This window comes from Cynocephalus volans, chromosome 2, assembly GCF_027409185.1.
Source record: "Cynocephalus volans isolate mCynVol1 chromosome 2, mCynVol1.pri, whole genome shotgun sequence".
NCBI lineage: Eukaryota > Metazoa > Chordata > Mammalia > Dermoptera > Cynocephalidae > Cynocephalus > Cynocephalus volans.
The window spans coordinates 176,621,370-176,632,139 of NC_084461.1; the positions used below are offsets into that span (position 1 = coordinate 176,621,370).

The 10,770-nt window shown below is 36.8% G+C and overlaps 1 protein-coding gene across 1 annotated transcript; it reads left to right on the plus strand.

The window, feature by feature from the left end:
- ZNF891 (zinc finger protein 891) lies at nucleotides 1-1,718 on the plus strand. The gene has a single exon (XM_063085589.1). It carries the CDS (start codon nucleotides 1-3, stop codon nucleotides 1,636-1,638), a length of 1,638 nt encoding a protein of 545 aa, XP_062941659.1. The 3' UTR covers nucleotides 1,639-1,718.
- The last annotated feature ends 9,052 nt before the right edge of the window (nucleotides 1,719-10,770 follow it).

Sequence of the window (10,770 nt, forward strand, 5' to 3'; positions counted from 1 at the left end):
ATGGCAGTCATTGAACTATCCCCCACATGGGCTCTGCCTGCACAAAACTCTGCCAGCTTCTGTTTGAGAAATACTGAGGAGGAAAGAATGGTTTCTGGATTTCCAACAGCCTGCTTACAGGAACTGGTTACCTTCAAAGATGTGGCTGTGGAGTTCACCCAGGAGGAGTGGATGATGCTGGACTCTGCTCAGAGAAGTCTATACAAAGATGTGATGTTGGAAAACTATAGAAATCTTACCTTAGTAGAGTATCAATTATGCAAGCCTACTGTGATCTCCCCATTGGATGAAAAAGAGATAAGAACTATGAGAAGGAGAATTGCCCAAAGCATTTCTTCAGATTGGACGATTCATCTTAAAACCAAAGAATCATCTCCTAAGCAGGATATTTGGAGGGAGAATCCGTCCAGTGGAATGAAAATAAGATTCACAATGAATGATTGGTCCTCAATGTTAAGAGAACACTGGGAATGCCATAAGATGAGAAAACAGCACAAGATCCCAGAGGGACATTTGAGGCAAGTGACATATACCCAAAAGAAAATATCTCAGGAGAGATTCCGTGACTGTCATGAATTAGAGGAAAACCCTAAACTTCGATCAAAACTTATTTTTTCACAGAGACTTTACATCAGTAAACATTGCCATAAATGTTACTCAGGTATTGAATGTTCAAAACATAATTCAGTCCTAAACAATCATCAGAAAAACTTTCTAAGTGAGAGGCTCTGTGAAAGTCATGAATATGATAAAACTGTGTGGCATCTTGAAAGAACACAAGCAGCACAAAAAGATTACACATGCCCCAAACATGGTATACTCTTCAAACATAATAATATGCTTCCTATACATAACAGTTTTCATATGGTGGGGAATTCCTGTGAATGGAGTAAAAACAAAACCTTTCATCATCATTCATTCCTTAAGCAGCAAGAGCAAACCCATACTGGAGAGAAACATTCTGAATGTGATCAGTGTGGGAAAGCCTTCAAAAGGATTTCTAATCTTGTTTTGCACAAGAAAAGTCACATGAGTGAGAAACAATATGAATGTAAAGAATGTGGGAAAGTGTTCAGTGATTCCTCAACCTTAAAGAGACATGTAAGAACTCACACTGGAGAGAAGCCCTATGAATGTAATCACTGTGGAAAAGCTTTCAGTCAAAAAACATCTCTTAAGGCTCATATGAGAACTCACACTGGAGAGAAACCTTATGAGTGTAATCAGTGTGGAAAATCTTTTGGCACAAGTTCTTACCTTATAGTGCACAAGAGAATACACACTGGAGAGAAACTCTATGAATGCAGTAACTGTGGAAAAGCCTTCAACACAAGCTCTCACCTTAAGGTTCATAAGAAAATACATACTGGGGAGAATCTTTATGAATGCAGTGACTGTGGGAAAGTTTTTAGTGGTCTTTCATCCCTTAGAATGCATGTGAGAACTCACACAGGAGAGAAACCCTATGAATGTAAGGAATGTAGGAAAGCCTTCAGTGTTTCCTCTTCCCTTAGGAGACATGTAAGAATTCACACTGGAGAGAAACCCTATGGATGTATTCAGTGCGGAAAAGCCTTCAGTCAGAGCTCTTCACTTATTATACACAAGAGAATTCATACTGAGAGAGAAACCCTGTAAGTGCTATATATGTGAAATTGTCTTTTTCATTGTCTTAAGGTAGACTCCAAGCTCATTATTTCAGTCTTTGTTCTCTAAAATAATCATTTAAGGCTATAAATGGCCCTCAAAACACCCCTTTAGCTATATAACACATTTTGTTTTGTATTAACTTATTTTATTTTTGTCCTAAATATTGTCTAATTGTTATTACTTGATCCATGGCTATTAGAATTATGTATTTTAAATATATGAGTTATGAAGATTTTCAGTTATCTTTTTACTATTGATTTTTAAGTTATTGCATTGTGTTTGGTGTATCTGGACTATGTGATTCTACTTTATTGGTGTTTTCTTCAGAATTGCTTTCTGGTCCAGTGAGGCAGCTATTGCTAGTAGCCAACCTAATAATCAGCTTCTCCATCTTTACTAATGAGCCCTGTGTTAGCTGAGATTACCAGTGTGTCTAGTGACAGAATTCTTCTCAACCTCCTTGTATCCAAGGGTAGCCATCCATATCCCTCATTTCCTACCCGTCAAAAACAGACTAGTATTCCTGTGAATACAGCTCTCTGTTTTGTTCTTTTTGCCTTTTGCACTTTGCTTTTTAGCCTTCATTATTATTCCTTTGAATTTACTATTCCTGGAGCTGAAGGAGCTGTCTTGTGATCATGAGATGACAATCATGGTCTAAGGATGGTGTGGAAGATAGAGATCCTGGTTCCAAAAGATACCTTTAAACTGCTATGACAGCCCTGCACTGCTGATAGCTGGCCCATCTTTTTATGTGAGAAAAATAAGTTAATTGTTTTTTTAAAGCAGTACCTGAATATAGTCACCTTATTCATTTATTTTTTTTAAAAAAGGGACCACAGAGGTATACAGAGTTAAATGCTTCATGTTGGATATACACATTTGAAAAGGAACATAGAAAAGGGGGAGCAGAAAAGGAATATTGACAGAACTTTTGTGCTTAGATAGGAGATGGAGATAGAAATGAGATCACTGAAAACAAGTGATCAAAGAAGCAAAAAGGGAATTCTGACATTTCATCACAGGAAATGCAGGTTTTCAGATAGAAGTTACCAACTTTAAATGCTAAGTGAAGCTTGAGATTTTCCTGCTTCGTCTTGCAGATACTGACCAGATTAGCTCTAATTTGTTAAAAAACAAAATATGGAAGGAAGGGCACAAGGTGGAAGAAAAGAGGCAGTGGTTGCAGACTTAGCCATGTTAACTTTGTAGGATTGTAAGATATCCATTTGAACAGATTGATATGCAGTTCTGGACCTGAGGAGGTGTCTAGAATAGGGATATATTTTTTAAAAAAGAAAAGAAAAAAGAAAAAAAGAAACAAAGTCTATGTAAAGGGCTGTCTGGTTAGCTCAGTTGGTTAGAGCACAGCCTTATTATACTAAGGTCACGGGTTCAGATCTCCTTACTGGCCAACTGCCAAAAAATGAAAACAAAGTCTAGAATAGGGATATAAACTTTAGTGACATCAGTAGGTAGACTGTAATAGGCTTTGTGAAGGTGACTAAAATTGCATAGGGGAGATGGAGTGAAAAGAGAGTATCTACCACTGACCGTGAAAACCTGTATTTAAAGGTAGGCTAAAACAAGGAACAATAGAGAGATCAGAGGAAAACCAGGGAGAGTGGAGTTTCACTGAACCAAGAAAACCAAGTTTTGAAAAAGGAAGGTGAAGTTAGTTGTTTTCAGTGTTTCTTGGGGATCAAATTAGATGAAGTGGACATACATAGCCATGTGAAGATCATTCATGACCTTAGATAGAAATAATGTGATGGCACATATAAGATGGGTGCTAGATTGGAATGAGCTTAGGAATCAGTAAAGGGCAAGGAAGTAAAGACTGAATATAGGCAAGTTTGAATAGTAGTAGAAAGATTGGGTAGTAGCTGGATAGAGATTTGGAGTGAAGGGAAAATATTCTTAAAATATGACAAACTAGAACGTGTGAATCCTAATGTGATGGATGTGATATAGAGACATTAAATATGCAGGCATAAAAGAGGGATAGTTAATAGTGTGAAATTCCTGAGAACAGGGTTGAAGATATTTAAAGCACAGACAGAAGGACTGGTGTTTGCTATGGGAAGGGATACTGCCACCATTCTCTCAAGAGTAAAGGAGGAATGGGCAGGTTGGTTTTAATTACTTGTTTATTTACTTACATCTATGTTAATTTAGCTGTGGTCAGAGTATTTGAACTATATAATGCTGTTTGTTTAGTGTTTCTCGAGCTACTTTCTGGCCTACCATGGAAGACATTGCCAGTTGCGAACATGATACATATTTTCTCCTCCTTTACTAATAGAACCCCAGTTTTGCTTTGTGTCCAATTACAAAACTCCTTGTCCCAGCCTCCTTGTAGCCAAGAGATGTTATTTTTCCTGTTCCTGGCCAATAAAATAGACATATGATTGTAGGTGTCCTGGTAAGATTATCTGCTGTGAGAGTGAGGTAGATGAAATACTGATCAGAGGTTTTAGTGAAGAAGACTTCTAGATATGTGAAAGTCATCCCAAGTTATCAGTAGGGCCGTCAGTGGAAGAGGCAGTAAAGTAGCAATGTCTAAGTGAATGAAGAGAGTCCATTTAACTCTAAGATAGCAGCCTGGATGAGAGGGTGAAAGTGGCATAACTAGACAGTATGAACCTTAACACAACAGTGGTTTTTACAAGGATGCAATGGTTAGAAGCAGTAATAGGGAGCAAGGACATTGATCCTACTTTTCAACCTATAGACATGTGGAGCGCCCATTGGAAGAAGCCCCTCTTTGATGTGATGGTTGTCACACCCCCAGGGGACAGTCAAGTTTACATTAATACAAGGAAATGAAAGGAATGTTCAGGGAAATAGTTGAAGATATTAAGGGAATTTTTTTATTCCTCAGGGGAATCTTGGAGGGCACCATGGAAATGGTTTCCAGAAAAGCAGGAGTTTAGGGTTTGTGACTGGGCCATGAGGAATACAGAAGATTGTGATGACAGTACCAGTAGAGAAAATAAGATCAGAGCTGGGGCATGGGCTGAGACTTTGTGCCATGACCAGAGTAGTGGATTGAATTATGTCCCCCCAAAACTCATTGAAGTTTGAATTGTGTTCCCCAAGTTTTATGCATTAGAAACTTAGGCGCCACTGTGACTGTTAAGAGAGTGGGAAATCCTATTACAGTAATGAAAGGTGGAGCCTTAAAGAGATGATTGGATTGTAGGACTGTGTGGTAGTGAATGCTTTAAAAATGGTGGTCAGGGGCATGGTTCTGAGGGCTTTAAAAGAAGAGGAGAGTCTGTCTGTCTCTCTCTGCTCTCTCTGCTTCCACCACCTTGCAGTGTGAGACCACTGGGTCACTCTCACCACCAGATGGACTTTGGATTTCCCAGCCTCAGAAACTGTAAGTGATAAATTTCATTTTGTTTATAAATTACCCAGTCTCAGGTATTCTGTTATAGCAACACAAAATGGACTAATACAACCAGTGAAAACAAAATTTAAAGGGAGGATAGATTAAATCCCAGCAGTCTATAAGAGGGTGGTGGATACTTACGTCTAATCGGATGCATATGTAGCTTGAAAAGGAGCACCTGCGGTCATGCTGTGAAACCAAGTATTCCTTTTGTTCATTCAGTGTTAGCCCCAGTGGTATAGCATTAGCAGTCAGCAGTCATAAAATGATCCCAAATGCAAGTGGTCCAGTGATCTTAGTACACTAGCAGCTAGACTCAAGCATGATCACAGCCAATGTCTCACACCTGAATTTTATTGCCGCATAACTGGTTTCCCGGACTTGAATCTTACTTTGTTCCAGTGTGTTTTCTGTGTAGCTTCCAAAGAATCCTTTTTTTAAAACTTATTGGTGGTTTTAATTATAAAACTAATACATGCTTGAGAAAAGCATGTAAACCATCTCTGCCCTACACAGAAAAAGGGAAAGCCTTTCCTCCCCAGATTTTATGGCCTTGGAAATTTAACATTGTATATGAATGTGCATTCTGTTTCATTCTGTGCACATATACATATTTGGGTTTTTTAATAAAAATTACATCATACCTTTTATTCCGTATCTTTTTAAGTGTATTTTTCCATGTCAGTGCATGTAGTTCTATTTTATTCTTAATAATTGTTGTTTATTTGATTATATGGCTGTACCATAGTGTATTTAATCCATTTTGCCTGTAGACTTTTTAGAACAGCAAGCAATACTGCAGCAAACAGTATTGTTTAGATATATATATTGCTTTCTTTTCATCTGTTCTCTACACTGCTCCCAGGATGATCTATCTAAAGTACTGATCTGACTGTATTATATTTTCTCTTCTAAATCCTCCATTGGCATTTTCCTCCTTTAAGATAAAATCTTTTTACAAGATCTTGCTCAAACTCTTACTTATCTTTTCAGGCCTCATTCTGTTCCTGAGCAAGGGCTCACTAACTGACGCACACAGAAACCAATACAATGACACCAGTTTTTGAGAAAAGAAAAGGCTTTATTTCACAAGGGCAACAGGCATAGAGACAGGAGGTGAAGTACCTTGAATCTGCCTCTCTGAACCAGGGGCTGTGCAGACTTTAAGGGGTATTCAGTACCACTGATTAGCAACCTCTGAATCAGGCCATATTACTAGGCAAAGGATAATTGGTTGCTACAGGAAGGGGCTGATTCTGAATCCCATCCTTTGGTGAAGGATTTTCAGGATTCTGCCATATCCAAGGTCATCTGGACAGTAAGGTCCTTTTGTCTGTATGCTCAGCTTGCATTCTGCAAGACAACTTGTAAAACAACTTAAGATAGGCAAAATAAACCAAGACCCTTTCAATTCCTTTTTATTCCCTTCATCTTTTCACTCTCCCTTCTTAGCCTGGCCTATTCATCCTTTAGGTATTGTATCCTTTATCTGCGTTAATAATACTTGTCACATTTTCACAGTATTACCTGTTTAATTACGTGTTTTGCCCTCTAAATTGTAAGCTTTGGTAAGGTGGGAACTTCATCTAAATTGTTTACTGTTTTACTACTATTATTTGGCCCAAACTTACATGTTAAATTAAACAATGTTTTTAAAAACTTTCATGCCTTGTTTGTGTCCCTGTACTGGCCAGACACCCCCCCCCCCCAAAAAAAAATCAATTAAAAAAATATATGTATATAGGGCTGGCTTATTTGCTCAGCTGGTCAGTGCAGTGTTGATAACACCATACTGGCCAGATGCCAAATAAAAAAAATTTTATTTATTTAAAAAATGTTGTATCTTGTCTTTTACTTAATATTCCAGTGGAAGTTTAACTTAAAAACAAGAGTTAGGTTTTTAATTGATTGTGTATAAGGCAAAAATTACATGGAACCAATATTTCTTTTTTCTAAGCACTAGAGTCACCCTCAGCATAGCAGGATGTTCCACCATGACAGGTGCACAGAAATTAAGACTGTTAAGAGAACAGCAGTTTAATTATTCATACTCTCCCTCTCCTAGTCCCCCGTCCTCTCTTCCCTCACCCCACTCACTCCCCACCCCCTACAACCTCATATAGTTTACTTTTTGTACAGTGTTCATATGTTGCTCCATTGTGTATTCTAATATTAAAAGGAATGAATTGGTGAGTGAGCAGTGTATTCCTTTAGGCTACTGGTAGAGGCATAGATGAATAAAAATTTTCTGGGGACAGTAAAGGAGTTTGTGTCCAAAGCTGGAATATTTATAACCTTTAGCCTAGGAATTTTTTTCTGAGCTTTTATAAAAGGACTCTATATCATCATATATAAGTAGCAATATTCATCTTAGTTTTGTGCTGTACTGAAAAACTGGAAAATTCCTAAATTTCAATAATAGTTAATTGGTTTTTAAAAATTACATCCATAGAATAGAACATAATACAGTCATTAAAATATAATTGTATATCAACTGACAGGTGGAGATATGTTTAATGTATTATGAATTTTAAATAGTGTATGACCATGCTTTTGTTAAAATGTATGTTATAAATATGTATATATATGTGTGTGCATTCCAAATATCTTGGAAGAATATGTACCAAAATGTTAGCAGTGGTTATTTCTGAGTCATAATTTTTTTATTTTACTTGTCTCTTGTTGAGTTTTCTCATTTATGTAGTAAACACAGCTAAGTTGTCTATTTTTTAAAACAATTGTATCATTAACCTCTTTGTTAATAAATATTTTTCAAAAGCATAATTTTAATATCTTCAAAGTTATAAAGTAAATAGTTTGCTTAGGCTATTGTTGGACATGTAGATTCTACCCATTTTTAAAAGTAAAATTGTTTTTTATATTTATAAACCAACTTTTCTGTCTCCTACCTTTTAAAAGCAAACTTTTTGAAAGTGTTGCTGAAGAGTATGGACTCTTTAGACTTCATCTAAATTGACCTCTAAGCAAAATTCAAAATATGAAGGAAACAAATGAGGTGCTATGGTAAGAATAGGGATACCTATGTTAGATAAGGCAGTCAAGAAAGGTCTCTATGAGAAGGTGACATTTAAGCTGAAATATGAAGGAAAGGAAGGAGTTATCGGAGGGACCGGGATGTGGAGGGACAGAGGAAGAGCTTGCTAAGTAGAGAAAATAGCAAGAACAGAAGTCCTCATTTGGGATTTGACATATTTGTGGAACATAAAGTAAATAGCTGGAACATTGTTAGGCAAAAGGGGCAAGGAGAAGAGTATGTGAAACCAGACTGGAAAGTAGACAGCAGCCAGATCTAAAAGACCTTGTCAGCTATGGCACAAGTTTATATTTTGTTTCAAGAGCTATGAGGAGCTATTTAGGGATTTTTCATAAGAGACTGAAACTGTTTCAGAAAGATCACACTGATTATATAAAAAATCTTGAGAGACTAGGAGGCTATTGCAATAGTTCATGTATGAAATTTGAATGACAGAAAACTCATTTCCTTAACATGAAATTATTTTAAGATAACAGACAACATGAGACATCTATTTTGGCATAAACAGGAAATGCACAGACTAATATATATTGTGACTTAAGCTTACCTGTGATTTAAGAAATGCATATCAAACACATAAAATTACATTTTTCACCTATCAGCAAAGTTTCACATTGAGTCTGGCTTTTCTAAAATTTGGATGCATTGTCCATTTTTTCTACATAATATTGTCTTCTGGTGGGGTTGAGTATTAATGATGCAGCATTTCTTAAAATAATTCTTTTTGTAAAATTCTTAAAATATCAGATAATTTCTTTACACTTTTTGCTACCTTTTTTATGTTGTACCCTGTAAAGGCAGACTTTTTAAAGTGCTGCTAAGGATGTGGACTCTCTTTTCACTCATACCCAGTCTGCAAGTTTTACTGTTTATGTGCTCTGAAATTTCTTCCATGTCATCAGAGAGATTTAACAGTTTTCCTGTCCTTAGTTACATTGTTTGAGATATGATTGAAAATTCTTTTGGGCATATCTCAGCAACAAAACTTAACCCAGGGGCAGGCCTGTGGGTCACTTGGGAGAGTGTGGTGCTAACAACACCAAGTTAAGGGTTAAGATCCCCTTACCAGTCATCTTAAAAAACAAACAAACAAAAAAAAACCCAGCTTCAGTTTGTGGGTATAAGTCCCCTAAAGCATTTGATTGTTGCCTTCTAAGAAAATAAGGAATTTGGGTCATTCTCCCACAACTAATATTTACTTCACTAACATTGATTGTACCTGTTACTTTATCCACTTATCTTTCTGCATTTTGGGAGACATAGAAACTTTTATTTAATGATGCATGGTAGGTAATTCATAGAGTAAAGTGTGCAGTTTAATATATTTCCCACCCCAGATCAAGAGAGCCAAGTACTTTTACCACTGCCCCAGTGCTGCGGTAGAATCTTCACTCTCTTAACTCCATTTATCCCATTCCTCTCTTGTGCTATTGTCATTCTTTTTCAGTTTCATATATATTTTAAACACCACCAGATATAATTGTTAAAGTACTCATTTATATTCTTATTCTGTAAAGGTCCTGATAGTAAGTATTTTAGGCTTTATGGGCCAGATATAGTCTCTGTTGCACATTCTTTTTTGCCTTTTTTGTTTTTTTTAAAGCAGCCATTTAAAACCACAAAAACCATTTTTAGTTCACAGGCCTAATTTGGTCCATGAGACATAGTTTCCCAACACCTGACTTGTATTTATCAACATATTTGCCTCTCCAGTGTCCTTTTTCCTTTGTGCATTTCCAAGTTTCCATCAAAGATCATCCCACTCTGAAGAACTTATTTTAATATTTCTTTCAGTATAGGTACGCTACCATAAGTTACCTCCATTTTTGTTATTCTGGAACATCTTTATTTCTAAAGGATATTTTAGCTCGGTATGGAAATATAGATTGGCAGAGTTTTTTCACACTTTATATATGTATTGAATTACAGCACTTTTCCTCAAAGGGACCTGGCCTCTCCCTCACTTGAGAAGCTTTAGAACTGTGAACTGGCTTCAATCTGGGAGCTGGGTCAAGGATGTAAATCCTCACTATAGTGATTTTAGTTAGGTTTCTACCCAGTAGATACAGAATTTTCCCACCTGTCTACAAGGGAATTTCAAAAAGTATGTGGAAAAATAGAATTAAAAGATAATACAAATCTTTTCATGAATTTTTTGAAGATCTCTCATATATCAAACAGCACCTTGGTAGCCTACCATCTATTTTATCTCCAGGAATCCCATTTAGCCATTACACAGACCTATGTGGTTAAAACTCTGATTACCACTCCCATCCCTTGAACTCTTGTCTAATTGTACCCAACCTCTACCATGCCAAGATCCCATGATCTCTATTGAAATTGGGATCCTATTTTTATTATAAAACCTCTTCACATCATCTATGGCCTAGAGAGAGCAAGTACCACAGAGTTCTTCAAGGATGATGGTACATCCCTCACCAGTGCGTTTCTTAATTCCGTAAAGCAAGTGTCTGGCCTTTCCCAAGCTGAGGGATGGCTAAGCACAATGCACATAATGGATCCAGTCTGATATCCCCATCTTCTTCTGAAGTAAATTGTTCTCAGCATTGGCTGCACTCAATCAAAAGCTAGAGGGCAAAGGTTTGATGTCATCAGGGGTTAGTAAACATTTTTTTCTGTAAAGGACTAGATAATAAATATTTTAGCC